Source organism: Geotrypetes seraphini, chromosome 3, assembly GCF_902459505.1.
Source record: "Geotrypetes seraphini chromosome 3, aGeoSer1.1, whole genome shotgun sequence".
NCBI lineage: Eukaryota > Metazoa > Chordata > Amphibia > Gymnophiona > Dermophiidae > Geotrypetes > Geotrypetes seraphini.
This window is the reverse complement of record NC_047086.1, coordinates 368,917,438-368,936,402: the sequence shown is the minus strand read 5'-3', so window position 1 is coordinate 368,936,402 and position 18,965 is coordinate 368,917,438. Positions and strand designations below refer to the sequence as shown.

Below are 18,965 nucleotides of genomic sequence, written 5' to 3'. Positions count from 1 at the left end.
AGTCGTGAAGAAGATGTTGAAAAGTGTTGAGAGCCTTGAAAATCACTCTGAGTTCCAACAGATTGGTGTGACATTGCATTGACGATCCATACTGGTCCTGTAGCCTTGTGTACGGAGACCATCGAGTTAAGCGCCCCAAGCGTAGGTCGAAGAATCTGTCATGAGGACCTTCTGATAGGGGAGCATTTGAAAAAGCAAGCCTCTGGAGAGATTGGAAGAGAGCATCCACCAACGGAGAGATTGCTTCAATGAAGGAGTGACTGTTATGTGTCGAGAAAGTGGGTCGCAAACCTGCGTCCACTGAGATGCCAGAGTCCACTGAGGAATTCTGAGGTGAAGTCTGGCAAAAGGAGTCACATGTACTGTGGAGGCCATGTGACCTAGGAGTACCATCATGCGTCTTGCTGAGATGGAACAGCGGGAAGACACTCTATGACAGAGTTGAAGGAGAGCTTCCAGACGTTGTTGTGGAAGGAATGCTCTGAGTTGGATAGTATCCAGAACAGCTCCAATGAATTGTAGATTCTGAGAGGGCTGTAGTTGGGATTTGGGAAAGTTGATTTCGAATCCCAAACTTTGTAGGAACCACGTAGTCCGCTGGGTCTCTACAATAACCCCCTGAGATGTTGAATCTTTGATGAGCCAGTCATCTAGGTAGGGAAATACCTGAAGACCATGGTTCCGTAGAGCTGCTGCTACCACTACCAGGCACTTAGTGAACACTCTGGGAGAGGAAGCCAGGCCAAAGGGCAGCACTCTGTATTGATAATGCAGATTCCCCACCCGAAATCTGAGATATTGACGGGAGGCCGGATGATTGGGAATATGAGTGTAGGCCTCCTTGAGATCCAGAGAGCATAACCAGTCGTTCTGATCTAGAAGGGGATAAAGGGATGCCAGGGACAACATTCGAAATTTTTCTTTGACTAAAAATTTGTTGAGAGCCCTCAGATCCAGAATGGGCCGCAGATCGCCCGTCTTCTTCAGAACAAGGAAGTAACGGGAGTAAAAACTCCTGTTCTGCTGTTCCAACGGAACTGGTTCAATGGCATGGAGACGAAGCAGAGCTTGAGCTTCCTGAAGAAGAAGGGCAGTCTGGGATAGACTGGAAGGATACTCTCTTGGAGGAAGCTCTGGTGGAACCTGAGTGAAATGAAGAGAGTTTCCTTCCCTGATGATAGACAGCACCCAGAGGTCAGATGTGATTGTCTCCATTCGGTTCCATTAGGGGGAAGAAAGGAAAGAGACAGAACGGTGGAGGTTATGCTCTGCTTTAAACAGTCAAAAAGGCTGTGTAGTCTTAGGTGCAGCAGAAAGTTGAGATTTCTGCTGCTTCTGATTCTGCTGTTTCTTGGGAGGAGGTCGAGTGTAAGGAGCCGTCCTCGGAGCAAAACGCCTCTGGTAAATAGGAGGAGGGCATGCAGGCTTGGCAGGAGCTGGCTTTGGATTAGGTCTGACAATAGAAGTAAAGGATTTTTCATGCTCAGACTATTTCTTGGTGGCTGCCTCAATAGATTCATCGAAGAAGTCATTGCCTGCACAAGGAATATTAGGCAAGCGGTCCTGAAGATTAGGATCCATGTCAATCGTACGAAACCAGGCAAGGCGACGCATTGCTACAGAACAAGCAGCCGCCTGGACAGACAATTTAAAGGCATCTTAAGAAGACTGAGCAATGTCTTCTTGAAATTCAAAGTGCTTTTGAGTATCTAAATAACTAAGAAATTTAGGCAAAAGAGCAATGAGAAACTCAAAATAAGTACAGCGATTCGTGAAGAAAAATAACACAAACTGCGGTGAGAGAAGGCACGAAGTAAGTAAGTTAAACGTAGAGAGTCAAAGACGGACTTCTCAGCTCCGCGGAGAACTAAGAACTGAGGAGACGCGCTCTGTGCTGGGCAGGAAGGCATACGCGCATGTGCAGTGCGGCTAACTTGAAACTTCTAGTTTCTTCAAGCAAGTCTGCTTGCGAGGCTTCTGCATTGAGGCTCCGTCGGTGACATCACCCATATGTGAGAATAGACTGCCTGCTTGTTCTGGGATAATAAAGTGTCTGTCGCACTAGAAAGCGAATAAGTTGCTGAAATCCTGGTGACAACAAGAAGGTTTTAGACATAGAAAAGATGGGGCAATATATGGAAAAACAAAAGGCTATATTGTAGACAGCCTACATCATTCTATGGTGGGAAAGAGATTACTTGCACTAGATGTAGTCTACCTGGTCTTCAGCAAAGCTTTTGACACAGTTCCTCATAGGAGGCTCATTATCAACTTATCGGGCTGAAATTAGGATCTAAAGTGGTGAACTGGATTAGAAACTGGTTGACTGAACAAGAGTGATAGTAAATGGAATTTGCTTGAAGGAATGAAAGGTGATGATATCTGAAGACTTTGGGGCCCTAGGTGAGAAGCTGAAGCAGATGGAAGCACAAGAGGTCTTCTCCTCAATCCTTCCAGTGAGAGGCAAGGGGAGAGCCAGGGAAGATCATATCCAGAGGACTAACGAGTGGCTACACAGATGGTACAGAGAGATGAACTTCGGATTCCTAGACCTTGGAGAGGCACTTCAAGGACTACAGGGATCAGATGGGCTCCACCTGACCAGAAGAGGAAAGAACGTCTTTGGACGACGACTGGCTTGCCTGCTCCGAAGGGCTTTAAACTAGGTGAGCTGGGGGAGAGTACCCACTCTTGTCATGGTGTGGTAAATAACCATTCTGGTGGGGTAAATAGCCACTCCATTTCCGAGTCTGAGGTAAGTACTCACGTTGCAGACAGTACTTTAGGGGACAAACTAACTCAAACGGGAAAATCCCCATGGAGACCAGGCAAACACAGTGTATGGAGGGCCATGTACATTAATGCCCGCAGTTTAGGCAATAAAATTCTGGAATTAGAGACGGAAATGAGGAATGCCGACCTAGATATAGTGGCAATATCTGAAACCTGGTTCACGGATTCCCATGGGTGGGACATGGCTATATCAGGATATAACTTGCTCCGTCGAGACAGAGAAGGCAAAACCTGAGGAGGGGTAGCACTATACATCAAAGTCACCAAGATCACAGAGGTCAAATATATCGGGGAATCCCTCTGGGTGAACCTGGCCAGGGGAGATGACAAATGCCTGTATCTTGGTGTTGTATACAGATCTCCAATACAAAAGGATGACATAGACAAAGAATTAATCGAAGACATCGAGACCATCACTCTGCGTGGAGACACTGTACTGTTGGGGGACTTCAATATGCCTGATGCAGACTGGAACAAGCTTTCCGCTATGACCAGCGGCAGCAGAAGGCTACTAACCTCCATAAGGGGAGCAGGACTCAAACAGAAGGTATTGGAGCCCACTAGGGACCAGGCGATTCTAGATCTAATACTCACCAATGGAGATAGTGTCACAGAGGTTTCAGTAGGTGATGCGTTGGCCTCCAGTGACCACAACATAGTGTGGTTTTACCTCAGGAAGGGTTTCACTAGGTCAAACACATCCACAAAGGTCCTTAACTTTAAAGGCACTGACTTCAAGAGCATGGGAGATTATTTCAATGAGGCACTGCAAAACCAGGAAACAACAGATAGTTTGGAAATACTATGGTCAGCTCTGAAATCTACCCTACAGGAAGCAACCAACCTCTATATAAAAGCAATGAGTAAATGACGGAGAAATAATAAACCCCAGTGGTTCTCCGCGGAAATCTCGGAACTCGTAAAACAGAAGAAAAGGGCATTTGTATCCTACAAACAATCACAACGACTGGAAGCTAAAGAAGCCTATCTGGTGAAATCTAGAACTGTTAAAACAGCAGTCAGAGAAACCAAACTTCGGATGGAAGAAAATTTAGCTAAGAATATTAAAAAAGGGGGATAAATCCTTTTTCAGGTATGTTAGTGACAGAAAAAGGAATACAGACGGGATAGTGCGCCTGAGGAAACCCAACGGCAACTTTGCAGAATCGGACTTCTGCTCAGTCTTTACCTGTGAGGCGCTGGGATCCAGTCCACAGCTGCAAACAAGGGAGAGCTCAGAAGACCCGTTCCGGAATTTTAAATTTATCACCAGCAGCGTCTATCAAGAACTATCAAGGCTCAAAGTGAACAAAGCCATGGGACCGGATAAACTGCACCCCAGAGTGCTTAGGAATTGAGAGATCTCCTGGCGGAGCCATTGGCTGTGCTCTTCAATCTTTCTCTAGGCACGGGTAAAGTCCCATTGGACTGGAAAACAGCTAACGTCATTCCGCTCCACAAAAAGGGATGCAGGTCGGAGACCGCAAATTACAGACCGGTAAGTCTCGCATCGATAGTGTGTAAAATTATGGAAACGTTGATTAAACACAAATTAGATACGTTTCTGAACGACGAGAGGCTGAGGGATCCACACCAGAATGGATTTACAAAGGGAAGGTCCTGCCAATCCAATCTAATCGGCTTCTTTGAGTGGGTAACAAAAAGACTAGATATGGGAGAGTCCCTGGATGTCGTGTATTTGGACTTCAGTAAGGCTTTTGATAGTGTCCCACAACATAGATTATTGACTAAGAGGAGTTCGTTGGGACTTGGAGAAACATTGACCACATGAGTTAGAGACTGGCTCAGTGGCAGACTTCAGAGGGTGGTGGTAAATGGTACTCCCTCTGAAGCATCGGAAGTGATTAGTGGAGTGCCGCAGAGCTTGGTCCTGGGTCCAATCCTATTTAATATCTTTGTATGGGACCTGCCTCAGGGGCTTCATGGTAAAATTGCATTATTTGCAGATGACGCTAAACTGTGCAACGTAATTGGCAAGGGCACCGTGCCCGACACTATGATGCAGGACCTACTTTTACAATGGTCCACAATATGGCAACTGAGTTTTAATAAACAACCAAGAAAAAGAGAGAAAAAAATTAGCATACAAATAAGAAGGGCAAAAACTAGTCGAATCAAAAATAAGCCCCTCACATTCAATAACGTCAAAATAATATAATAATAAAAATGGAAAAGCAAAAAAGTGTAAATGTCAGAAAGACTTAAACAATTTACAAAAATTTATTCATTTCAGAAATATTATAATATGAAAAGTATCATTAACTTAATAAGACTATTATAAAATCAGTATAAAGATATATAAAAGACTCAAGCCCCACTAGCAAAAAATGTAAGCTTCATGATCATGAATGAAAAAGGGATCCCAATAGCAAAGGTTTCCACCCTTTAAACATTTTTAAATCTAGAAAATATCATCTATATAAACCAAGAAGACTGCTCAGAAGCAAAAGCATCAATAGTAGAATGAATAGATACAATTTTAAATGTATAAAACAAACATGTATGGTAGCATAACAGCTTAAAGGATGCAAAAACGATTACACTCAATAACAGTTACAGACAAAGCAAACACAGGCAAAAAAAGCACATGAAAGGGTCACCTGACAATCAAGTGAAAATATCGTGCAAAAAATAGAGTTCAATTCAGGCAAAATCCGAACAAAAAGAAAATTTAAAGCAAATGTCCTGAAAGCAAAGCAAGTCCAAAAAAAAGAACCAAAGAAAGAAACAAAGTCCTTAGAATCCTAGGACTGAAAATCCTGTATACTAAAGTCTTTGACGTAAGTTAAGGGACCACCACGGATACACCAGAAGTTCACAGTCAAGAAGGCCACGAGCAAGAATGTTCATGACTCTGATTTAGAACTGCCCCTCTTGCTCGTGGGCTTCTTGACTGTGAACTTCTGGTGTATCCGTGGTGGTCCCTTACCTTACGTCAAAGACTTTAGTCTAAGAAATCACTACACCTGTATTATATCAGTCACACCTAAGACCTATTCTTATACTGAAAAAACAACAAACTTTGATTATACCAAAAATTATACAAACAGGATTATTATATTGTGATATGTACTTTTCGTGCAGGAATGCAAATCCAATATTTATTTTGTATATGTTTTATTGTGAACCCACAGTACACTGGATAGTGTGGTATAAAAGCTGTAATATAAATAAAAATAAACAAATGTAATTACGAAAACCACCAAATTTTTAGCTTTTAAATGAGATTCATTTAAAAAGGCAGCTGCAGCTATTAAATTATTAAATATTTAGCTCAAAACAAATACAAACTATGGTCCAAAGTAGCCCAAATCAATATTAGTAATCAAGAACCCAGTATGGTACAGTTTAAAACTCCTTTGTTGCAAACTTTTGACCATGACTGGAGGCATCATTGTGGACAATACATTGAAATCTTTTGCTCAGTGTGTGGCAGCAGTCAAAAAAGCACATAAAATGCTAAAAATCATTAGGAAAGGGACAGAAAATAAGACAAAAATTATGGGCTCCTTTTACAAAGGTGCGCTAGTGGTTTTAGTGTGCGTTTAGCATGCGCTAAAATGCCACGCGCACTAGCCACTACCGCATCCTTTTAAGCAGGCAGTAGTTTCTCGGCTAGCGCACATCATGTGTGCGCACTAAAAACGCTAGCGCACATTCATAAAAGGAGCCCTATGTCTCTGTATCACACCATGGTGCAGCTTCACTTTGAGTATTGTGTGCAATTTTTGTCACTGTATCTCAAAAAATATATACCATATATACTTGGATATAAGCCTATCCAAGTATAAACCAAGGTAAACAGTTTTCCTTCAAGAAAGGCAGTAAAACTTAACTCACATTTAAGCTGGGAGGGTTTATATTCAAGTATAATTCTTCCTCCCTTTCTCTCTCCTACCCTTCATGATCGTTACTTTTCTTTTGCTCTCCCTCCCTCCGCAGAAACCAGTCACTCTCCATTCCCTCCCCCCCTCCCCGCCCGCAGCAACCTGGTATCTTCCTCTGCTGTTGCTTGGAAAACCCAGCAACCTACTCTCTCAAAATCTCTCCCTCTCCTTTGCCACTCTCACCACACAGTACATGTTAAATGTCACATCTTCGCTGGCAGTAAGCAGTATGACTGATATGCTGATTATGCTGGCCCCACAGCCCTTCCTCTGACATAACAAGAAAAATCTTGGCTTACAGTCACGTATATATGGTAGCTAAATTAGAAAAGATTCAAAGAATGGCATCCAAATTGATTAAGCAGATGGAACTCCTGTCATATGAGGAAATACTTTAGAGGTTAGGGCTCTTCAGCTTGGAGAGAGACTGAGGGGGGAGAGGACAGAGGTCTAAAAAAAATCCTGAGTTAAGAACAGGTAAATGTGAATCGTTTACTCCTTCAAAAACTACAAAGACTAGGAGACACTCAATGAAGTTGCATGGCAATACTTTTAAAACAAATACCATGCTTCCCCGAAAATAAGACACTGTCTTATATTAATTTGGGGCCCAAAAACGGCACTAGGTCTTATTTTCAGGGATGTCTTATTTTTTTCATGTACAATGATCATCTTTCCCTTCCTCTCCCTCTCCTCCACCCCAATTCTTCCTATTTCCTTTCTCTCCCCCACATGTGCATCTGTCCTTCCCTCTCACCCATCCCCTTGTGCAGTATCTTTCTATCCCTCCCTACCATCCCTTGTGCAGAACCCTTGCAGCTTCTATCCTTCCCTAACTCCCATCCCCCTGTGTAGCATCTTTCTATCCCCCCTGCCGATCCATCTCTCCCTCTCATCCTAACCGCGAGACAGAAATAAATACCTTATAACAAACCAGCAGCAATCTAGACAGGCTGCTTTGCGGCCTTCTATCGCCTGGGCGTTCCTCTGCCGTGTTGCTGATGACATCAGCAGCAATGCGACAGAGGAATGCCCAGAAGATAGAAGGCCACAAAGCAGCCTGTATAGATTGCTGCCGGCTCTGCCGGTTTGTTATAAGGTATTTATTTCGGTCTCGCAGTTCGGATGGAAGATGGGTCGGGGGGAAGCGCTGCTGCTGCCAGCGACTAGGGCTTATTTTCGGGGATAGAGCTTATATTAAGACCTACCCCGAAAATCATGCTAGGGCTTATTTTCGGGGCAGGTCTTATTTTCAGGGAAACACGGTAGGAGGATGTGGTAACAGCATAACTGGGTTTATAAAAAGGTTAGAACAAGTTCCTGAAGGAAAAGGCCATAGTCTGCTAATACGATAGATATGGAGAAAGCCGCTACTTATCCCTTGCTACCCTTTGGGATTCTGCCTGGATTGGCCACTGTTGGAAGGAGGATACTGGAATTTAATGCTAAGAAATGTAAGGTCATGCATTTGGGCTGCAAAAACTCAAGGGAGCGGTACAGTTTAGGGGGTGAAGAACTTATGTACACGTCAGAAGAGCGGGACTTGGGTGTGATAGTACGTGATAATCTTAAGGTAGCCAAACAGGTTGAAAAGATGATGGCGAAAGCTAGAAGGATGCTAGGTTGAATAGGGAGAGGTATGGCTAATAGGAAAAAGGAGGTATTGATGCCCCTGGTGAGACCTCATTTAGAATATTGTGTACAATTCTGGAAGCCGCACCTTCAAAAAGATATAAAAAGGATGGAATTGGTCCAGAGGAAGGATACTAAAATGGTGCATGGTCTTTGTCATAAGGTGTATGGAAACAGACTGAAAGATCTCAATCTTTATACTTTGGAGCAGTGGTTCCCAAACCTGTCCTGAGGGACCCCCAGCCAGTCAGGTTTTCAAGATATCCCTAATGAATATGCATGAGAGAGATTTGCATACCTGTCACTTCCATTATATGCAAATCTCTCTCATGCATATTCATTAGGGATATCTTGAAAACCTGACTTGCTGGGGGTCCCCCAGGACAGGTTTGGGAACCACTGCTTTGGAGGAAAGGCGGGATATGGGAGATATGATAGAGACGTTTAAATACCTTCTGGTATAAATGCACAAGTCGAGTCTCATTTGAAAGGAAGCCCTGGAATGAGAGGGCATAGGATGAAGTTAAGAGGTGATAGGCTCAGGAGTAATCTAAAGAAATACTTTTTTACAGAAAGGGTTGTAGATGTGTGGAACAATCTCCCAATAGAGGTGGTGTAGACATAGACTATGTCTAATTTCAAGAAAGCCTGGGATAGAAACATAGAAAGATGACGGCAGAAAAGGGCTATAGCCCATCAAGTCTGCCCACTCTACTGTCCCACCCTATTAAGTCAGAGTGCTGCTCGACCCACGAAGAGATCCCACGTGGATGTCCCATTTATTCTTAAAGTCGAGCACGCTAGTGGCCTTGATCACCTGCACCGGTAGTTTGTTCCAGTGATCCACCACCCTTTCTGTAAAGAAATACTTCCTGGTGTCACCACCAAATCTCCCTCCTCTGAGTTTGAGCGGGTGCCCTCTTGTGACTGAAGGTCCCTTAGGAAAGAATATGTCGTTTTCCACCTCGACACGACCTGTGACGTTCTTAAATGTCTCAATCATGTCACCCCTCTCCCTGTGCTCCTCTAGAGAGTAGAGCTGCAACTTGCCCAGTCTTTCCTCATATGAGAGACCCTTGAGTCCGGAGACCATCCTAATGGCCATTCGCTGGACCGACTCAGCTCGAAGTACATCTTTATGGTAATGTGGCCTCCAGAATTGCACACAGTACTCCAGATGAGGTCTCACCATGGTTCTGTACAGTGGCATTATGACTTCAGGTTTACGGCTGACAAAGCTTCTATTGATATATCCCATCATCCGCCTTGCCTTGGATGAGGCCTTCTCTACTTGTTTGGCAGCCTTCATGTCTGCACTGATGATTACTCCCAAGTCCCGTTCTTCTGAGGTCGTAGCTAGTGTTTCTCCATTCAAGGTGTATGTTCTGCATGGATTTCTGCTGCCGAGATGCATCACCTTACACTTCTTGGCGTTGAAGCCCAGCTGCCATGTTGAGGACTAGTTTTCCAACTTGATCAGATCCTGCGCCATACCATCCGTGAGATCGCTTTCACCTACTATATTACACAGTTTGGCGTCGTCGGCAAACAGCGCTACTTTTCCCTGAAGCCCTCGGGTCAAGTCCCTTATGAATATGTTAAAAAGGGATGGTCCTAGGACTGAGCCCTGCGGCACTCCGCTAGTCACCTCCGATGTCTTAGAGAGGGTGCCATTGACCACCACCCTCTGAAGTCTTCCACTCAGCCAATCATTGACCCATGCCGTTAGTTTCTCATCTAACCCCATCGATTTCATAGGCATGTGGGATCTCTTAGAGAGTGGAAGAGATAATGGTTACTGCAGATGGGCAGACTGGATGGGCCATTTAGCCTTTATCTGCCATAATGTTTCTATGTTTCTATCAGTCTGACCCAGTATGGCTATTCTTATGCTATGTTCAGTTGCTCAGAAATTTCTCCTACAATTTTTTGAGCTCAGATTGCTGGTGTGTGTCTTAAAGCCATCAAATGACAACACTGTACCAATTGTGGCTCATTTCATCCTGCTTGTCAACTGAGAAATTCCAGAAGGTTTCAGTTGAAGCTTGTAGCCAATCTGTGTTAGCTATTTTGAGCAACATATTAAAAATATATATAAAGTTTTACCTGTAACAATTTTTCAGCTGTAGGTCGTTTTTTGGGATTCTTTGTAAGTGCCATTTTCACAAAATGATGAAAACTATTAGACCTTCAAAAAAGGAACCCAGAACAATGATGAGCATCATGAATTAAAAGAAACTACACTTCTCTCTCCATATTCGCAGTTTCAGCATTCATGGTTTTTAGCTTGCTGGCTCCTCCCCCCAATTACATCACTTTGCATAGAGAAATTGCTGATTCCAAGCATTTACAGGGAAAATCTCTGATTCCCAGCACTTTCTTCACCATGTTTTGACTCTCCTTCAGGAACAGGTCAGGTCTCCCACCATGTTATTCACAGTTTCACCATATTCACAATGGTTTTTAATAGAAAACAGCGAATAGCATATGAAAAAGTTATTTGCAGTTTTTCTGTATTCGCGGGTCTGTTAATCCTCTATCACAGCGAATACAGAGGGAGAAGTGTAAATTAAAATCACAATTCAGTGGTGTAGAATAATCACTTACCATTTCATTTTGTCTTTTAACTTGGGAGGCTGAAAGTTGCTTTTTGTCATTAAGAACAATGCTCTGAAAATGAAAATAATGTTTGACTAGTTATGCTTTCAAAAATGATATATATTATCTTGCATTAGACAACACTGACATGGCAATGAGCATAATCATTTCTTTAACAAATAAAATTTTTCTATTTATGCAGGCTATGAAGCTAAGGGACCAGTACCCAGCTTGGAAATAATACGTCTTACCTGCTAATTTTATTTCTTTAGGTCCCACCATACCAGTCCAGAACTTTTAAGTTGTGTCTATCAACCAGCAGATGTAGATAGAGAGCAAGAGTTGTGAGACCTGCTCTATAGGGCACCCTGCAGGCTGAAGTCATTAGTATATCAATAACCAATCAATAGTAAGTCAGTCCCAATTATTATAGATATTAAATGCCCTTTTCCTCAGAAGAATGAAAATTCAATTATCTTCTCTGATTGAAAGATTAGGTTCTAACATTGCTAATCTTTCTGATAGAAGACATAGGATTCTGTACCATAGCTGTTCCTTCCCCCTAGTCACGAACTGTGCAGAAGGGTGTCACTCAAAATTTCCAACTCCTCCCTTTTAGCACTAGAGAACAGCTCCCTCGTCAATTAGTACCAAAGCAATTGAACTCCACTGAAACAGAAGAAAAGGGAAGTAGGAGCATGGGGAATTTCCCCGGCAACAAATCATATTCTGCTCTGCTCTGTAACTTAATCTATATATATATAAAATCGAAGGTATGTATGTGTGTATGTATGTATGTATGTATGTATGTATGTATGTGTGTGTGTGTGTGTGTGTGTGTGTGTGTGTGTGTGTGTATGTGCCGCGATCATGCAAAAACGGCTTGACCGATTTGAACGAAACTTGGTATGCAGATCCCTCACTACCTGGGGTGATATGTTCTGGGGGTCTCGCGGCCCACCTGCACACGTGGGCGGAGCTACAAACAGAAAATCAGATTTCTCCCATTCATGTCAATGGAAAAAATGTAAAAAGCTGCCATTCTCACAGTAATTCCAACTACCTGGGGTGATATGTTCAGGGGGTTTCGCGGCCCACCTGCACACGTGGGCGGAGCTACAAACAGAACATCAGATTTCACCCACTCATGTCAATGGAAAAAATGTAAAAAGCTGCCATTCTCACAGTAATTCAAAAACGGCTTGACCGATTTGAACGAAACTTGGTATGCAGATCCCTCACTACCTGGGGTGATATGTTCTGGGGGTCTCTTCATCCAAGAATTAAATTCACAAAAATATGGGGGCCATTGGCAAAATACTGTAATGAATAAATAATTGAATATTTCTTCTTCTTTTCTTCTTTTAAGGATTTTTTTTTTATGACACACATAAAGGGGGGGTAAGGAAAATAATTTATACATAATATATTATAATATATTATATAAAATGTAATATATGAATGAAAACTAATAGAAGGGTGGGGGGAGGGAAAAGAGATAAAAAAGATGTAGAACATATTGTATTAGATATTTAAAATGTTATTGAATATCCATCAATTGTATTCTAATATGTTGTATAATTTTGATAAAATTCTGAAATATTATATTTAAGCAATAAAAGGGTGGGGGGAGGGTGAGGGGGAAAATCAAATTTAGATATATAATGTACTAGATATAAAAGTGATACTATGCAATTATCAATTGTATTTTAAATATTATGTACACTTTATGTAAAATTTGAAAATAAAAAATGGAAAAAAAAAAACAAAAACGGCTTGACCGATTTGAACGAAACTTGGTATGCGGATCCCTCACTACCTGGGGTGATATGTTCTGGGGGTCTCACGGCCCACCTGTACACGTGGGCGGTGCTACAAACAGAAAATCAGATTTCACCCATTCATGTCAATGGAAAAAATGTAAACAGCTGCCATTCTCACAGTACATCAAAAACGGCTTGACCGATTTGAACGAAACTTGGTATGCAGATCCCTCACTACCTGGGGTGATATGTTCTGGGGGTCTTGCGGCCCACCTGCACACGTGGGCAGAGCTACAAACATAAAATCAGATTTCACCCATTCATGTCAATGGAAAAAATGTAAAAAGCTGCCATTCTCACAGTAATTCCAACTACCTGGGGTGATATGTTCTGGGGGTCTCGCGGCCCACCTGCACAAGTGGGCGGAGCTACAAACATAAAATCGGATTTCACCCATTCATGTCAATGGAAAGGATGTAAAAAGCTGCCATTCTCACAGTAATTCCAACTATAAAACACTTTCAATGACACTATAATCACTAGGGACATCGTTTCTATTCTACCACGGACACCATACATATAGAGTTTGTATGTTCTAACTGTGTTTGTAACTGTTTCCTTCATGCACCCCAGTTCATAATGTTATTACATTACATGAGTACTCACATATGCTGAACTAGGAACACAGGTTCCATTCTGAACCGGGAAAAAATGCATGGAGTTTCTTTTCAACCTGAGTTTCCACATATTGAGTTGTTTAAATCAATAATGAAACTTTTGGATGCCACTTATTCCAACATATCTTCCTTTTCAGTTTAAGAGATTGCAAATTCCAGTGAGACTTGCATTCTCTATCACAATCAACAAATCACAGGGACAGACTATTACATACTGTGGAGTGGATTTAAGATCCCCCTGTTTTTCCCATGGACAACTCTATGTTGCTTGCTCAAGGGTGGGTTCACCCATGAATTTATATGTTCTTGCTCCTGGAGGTTAAACTAAAAATGTTGTTTATAATCAAGTTTTGTGTTAGTTGTATTGTATTCATTTTGTCAAATATTTCACATTATAATTTGAATATTGTACTTTTTATAAAGCTGTTAAAAAATAATTTCATTCACCACTATAAAGTATCTTTATTTGAATCCATTTACTGTGTTATTGCTATAATTAAATACCCGTGCAACGCCGGGGCATCAGCTAGTGATAAAATAATTTTTAAGAACATGTCATGGACCGCCTGTACTTACAATCTGTGAAAACTTCTTATGTATATGAGGTCTATGCTTGTATTTCTATGACAAAATGTTAATAAAACTGATTGAACTTAAAAAAAAATTTAACATGGAACAATAAAGTATGCACATGAGTAGCTAGGAACCAACCTAAGTGCAACTAGTAGGAGCCATAAAAACCTCCAAAGGGAATAGGAGTCCTCAAGTTCCTGTAGTTTGTCTCTGTTAGATACAGGAGAAGAGATCCCAAATCTTAGATACAGGAGAAGAGGTCCCAAGATGGGCACCGGCAACGTCCAAGGCAGGAATCAGGCAAATCAAAATTCTGCACAGGATGGGCTGTACAGAATCCTGTGTCTTCTATCAGAAAGAAGATTAGCAAGGCAAGAACCTAATCTTTCATTCTGTAGCAAAGACATAGGATTCTGTAACATAGCTGATATACCAAACAGTCAAAAAAATCACTGTAGGGGTAATGAACTCAACTAATTTGTCGTTGAGTGATTAAAATTCAACTGTAAATCATAAAAAGGTCACTCCATAAAGGTCAAACTAAATTCAACCAAATTTAATTTATTTGTTTATCTGGTAGAACTCTGCTCAGAGACATGAAGGCTGTGTGTGCCGCCTCACCACCCAATCATCGCAGTGTTCAATGGTAATACACACCACTATTCCTGATAGTTTATTGTTTGATACCAGCTACTCAAGCTTCAGGAAACATCTCTTAATCACATAACATTATATAAAGTGACTGAAACTTAGCTTGAACTGGTTTCTGGTTCCGACGTGCCACGTTTCGGTACTGCGTCAGGGAACCAACACAAGCTTTAAAAACAACTTGGATGAGTTCTGAGCACTATCCTGTCATAATAGAATCTTATGTAGGGAGGATCAGACACAAGTGCTTGAAGTTCACTGACACAGTATGCAGACATGAGGGCTTTAAGGAAAACAACTTTCCAAGTGAGAATTTTGAAAGAACAAGTTGTAACTGGCTCAAAAGGAGACTTCATAAGAGTAAACAGTACCATATTACGATCCCAGTCAAAGAATGGAGGCCTGATTAAGTGGTTTAGTGTGGTAAAGGTCTTTTATGAACCTGGCTACTAAGGGATGAACAGATAAAGATTTCTTGTCAAAGGCAAAGTGAAATGCACTGATAGCACTGAGGTGGAGTGGAGGAGTAGCCTAGTGGTTAGAGCAGCTGCCTCGGCACCCTGAGGTTGTGAGTTCAATTCCCAGTGCAGCTCCTTGTGACTCTGGGCAAGTTACTTAACACTTCATTGCCCAGATACAAAATACGTACCTGTCTAAAATATGTAAACCACTTATATTGTAACCACACAGAAAAAGTGGTATATTAAGTCCCACCCCCTTTACCCTATGTACTCAAACTAAGTTTGCTTTTAGACTAGAAATAGAGAGGTGGGGAAGGTGGATGAAATGGACATGCGATAGGTTCAAGAGAATATATTACACACAAGAAAGGTTTTCTAGATGTGTCAATGACAGCAGACACTGTAGCTGAGAGGCAGAAAGCATTTACTTGCTTGATGAAGGAAGCCATGCTGTTAGTGCTAACAAACGAGGGTTAGGATAAAGGAGGGACGCAGTTAGGCTTTCCACATGAGGCTTACAAAAGCCTTCTACTGGGGGTCTCAAAAACTCCGGCAGGGAATCCCTGCAGGTCCTCCTGGGATCTGCAGTAACCACATGCCTGAGCTTAGCCAATGTACCTTTGGAGGGCTCCGGAAAATGTCCCTTCCCTTAGTATCACGCCTCCTGCAGAATTCCAGCCCTGGAGGACTCAGAGCAGGTTCCGGCCATCCCTCATGCACTCTGCTGAATGTGAGACATGGAAGCTCCTTGACTGGTCATCCAGTGCGAACCAGGCATGATACAGGGGTAAAGACCTGAAGGGTCTATCCATATCGATTTTAAGCAAAATCAAGGGGTTTTGAGACAGATGGAAGCTTTAGAAAAAGAGATAATTTAAAATCCAAGATGGCCACTGCCAGCAAAATCGCACCAAAAACAGCTCATGGGGATTTTCCTGAAGTACAAAAAAAATGCAGGAAAAGGGATTTTAGAGGTGGGGAACCTTGGCTCTGGCTATAGAAACCTTCAAATTCCACTTCTGGATATACCTCCCCCCCCCCAAGTTTTCCCCATAGCCTTACTCACTGTGCAAGGTACCTGCCTGCTTCAGCTTAGAAGCTAGGACAAATGGTGAATAACTCTGCCTCACAAGTTTGCGGTATGAACTTGGTCTGCAGTCTGCCAGTCCGCCAGACTGCTGTTGGACTGAGTCTCAACCCCAGGATAAACTCACACTGCGAAGGGGAAGAGGACCATGTAGGGATGGAGCCAAACTGTCTACGCTTAAGCTCCTGATAAATCTGGGATGTGAGCAGCTATGCAGGGGATGGCCCCTGAGCTCCCCAAAACACAAAAGCAGACTGGCTAGCTAGGTGTCCCCGAATGCTGATTCTGCTAGCAACAGACTTCCGCAACACGATTCTGTGTCTTCTCCCAGCAGAGGTCCCAACAAGTGAGAACTCTGGGCACTAAGCCTCCAACCAAACACTAAGAAAAAATACTCAAAAATAATAAAACCACAAAGCAGAGCAGAAACACTTCTGAGCAAATTGCTTGCAGAAAAAAACTGACAGGGCAGGTGCAGATTCTTGGGAAGGAGGTAAAGTTCAAAGATGATTGACAGCATTCTGGAAACAACTTGTAGATTTAAATGCATAACCCTAGCATTCAGGACTACTAAACACATTGCACTAGAAAGGTACTTTGCACCAAAGCTTTGGAATTGTATACTAGAGAAAGCTGTCAGGAAGAAAACTATTTTATCTTCAGAGAACAGATAAAAACTTGGTTTTACAAACAGATTTTGGGGAGAACTGCTAGGAAATATCTAGCCAAAGGGATAAAGTTCTTAATGGGAACATAAGACTGATGACATTTAGTAGGGTTGTGAAGATTTGAATTAGGGTAGAAAGTGGTAAATTTGGTGGGTTTCATTATATTATAAGCTTTATGTGGGAGGGAGACTGGAAATATATGTACAATGGTACCTTGGTTTATGAACATAATTCATTCCAGAAGCATGCTCGTAATCCAAAGTACTCGTATATCAAAGCAAAGTTCCCCATAGAAAAAAAATGGCAACGCAGACGATTCGTTCCACAACCCAAAAGGTGCTAAGGAACGGGGAGGAAGAGGCGAGGGGTGGGTACCTGGCAGGTGCCGGGTTCTGCAGTTTGTAAATGTCCAGCTTTGCGCGTAACCATCGGGGTCCCTGTACAGCTGCAGGCAGCGCCGCTTCAGGGAGATTCCTCTTCCATCCGCCAGCCTTCTGCACCACGTTGGAGAACCCCCCGAGCACACGTAGCTGAGCACTGTCCCACATGCACGTTACGTATGGCTACGTGGGCTCTCCAATGTGGTGCGGAAGGCTGGCGGATGGAAGAGACATCTCCCAGAAGTGGCGCTGCCTGCAGCTGTAAGTGTTCGTTTATCAGGGCGGTGCTCGGTTGCTGGAGTGTTTTTCTCGTCCTGCAAAACACTCGCAAACTGCGTTACTCACAAACCGAGGTTTGACTGTATTTTAATTAGAGCAGTACTGAATAGCTTAAATTACTATTTGGCCAAATACAAATAATGGGCATTGAACTTTAATATAACAAATAATAAAGAAGCAATGTGAAATCCGAGATTGATTTATTTACTTTGTTTTCTATTCCGTTCTCCCCAAAGAGCTCAGAACGGGTTACAGGCTGCCATACATAATACAGTACTCCCCTGAAATTCATGGGGGTTCCATTCTAGGAACCCCCGCAAATTTTGAAAAACCATGAATACGGTTTTTAGGCTGGGGAGACAGGAGAGGGCAGCCAGAGCGCCGGCGAGTGAAGGAAATCATTCGTTGTATACTCCGACCGCCTCTTCCTGTACTAAAGTCGGGCCTCACCAATCAAGAGCTGCTTTGACACGCAGCTCCTAATTGGTACGGCCTGACTTTAGTACAGGAAGAGGCAGTCGGAGCATACAGCGAGTGATCTCCTTCACTCGCCAGTGCTCCGGCTGCCCTCTCCTGCCTCCCCTGCCCGGTCATTTGAGGTCGGAAAATACCGCAAATTCACGGGGGAGCACTGTTTACAGTTAACAGGTTACAATTTGCCATAGTTACAGTACAAGTTTCAAGTGTTTGTTTCAGTAGGAGTTAGCACAGTAGAGCCCTGTATTATTCATATTTGAATTTAAATCACTATCCAGCCAAATAAGAATAATGTATTTGGGGCCGAATCAAATTAAATATGAATATTCGATACAGCCCTAATTTTTATTATATTGCAATAGAATGAAGAATATATTTAAGGAAAGATGAGTAATTTAACTTTTAGTTTTAGAAAATCAGTAAAAACGAAATTGTTTAATCGATTTGTAATCTCAGAATTTTACTGTTTTTACTTCTTTTATTCTGTATGCATGTATTGATTTTACATTGTGACTATTTCTCTGATTGTCCAGTACTTCTTATTGTAAACCGCCTCAAACTATTATGGCTTTGGCGGTATATAAGAATAAATTGTTATTATTATTATTAAGTAGGAAGGGAGAGTAAGTGGAGTTATGGATAAATCCTGAATGTAACATGCTTGCAGCTTCACAGGTAAGTGTGAAACCAAAAATAAACAGATTCAAGTTGAATGCTGAGGTGGGAGAATGTCTTGCAAGTGAGGCAACAAGAGCCTTGCAGTATAATGTTTCCCTTTGCTCAGCATAAACTCACATTTTTCACTAATGTTTAACTCCTGTAGTACGCCCTACTTGGGACCATAGCAAGCTCTGTGAGTTGTGTGTGTGTGTGTCTATAGATATATAGAAAGATACATACATACATACATAAAGTTTGTATTCTAGTATTTCCTCCATAGCTCCATGACCTCCTCATTTCTATTCACCAAATGGAGCTCCAAAAAAAAGAGTCACTGGCAAAAGTGAATGCCATTAATTGG

At 42.2% G+C, this 18,965-nt stretch overlaps 1 protein-coding gene across 8 annotated transcripts in view; it reads right to left on the bottom strand.

Moving 5' to 3' along the window:
- The window catches only part of MAP4K3 (mitogen-activated protein kinase kinase kinase kinase 3), a 294,708-nt gene that overhangs the window by 187,762 nt on the left and 87,981 nt on the right, over positions 1–18,965 (bottom strand). For all 8 annotated transcript variants that reach the window (XM_033936081.1, XM_033936082.1, XM_033936076.1 and 5 more), the window contains 2 exons: positions 10,941–11,003; positions 10,440–10,521 (listed from right to left, as the gene is read on the bottom strand). In XM_033936081.1, the coding sequence (XP_033791972.1) occupies positions 10,440–10,521; positions 10,941–11,003 (145 nt within the window). The remainder of the gene's footprint in view (positions 1–10,439; positions 10,522–10,940; positions 11,004–18,965) is intronic.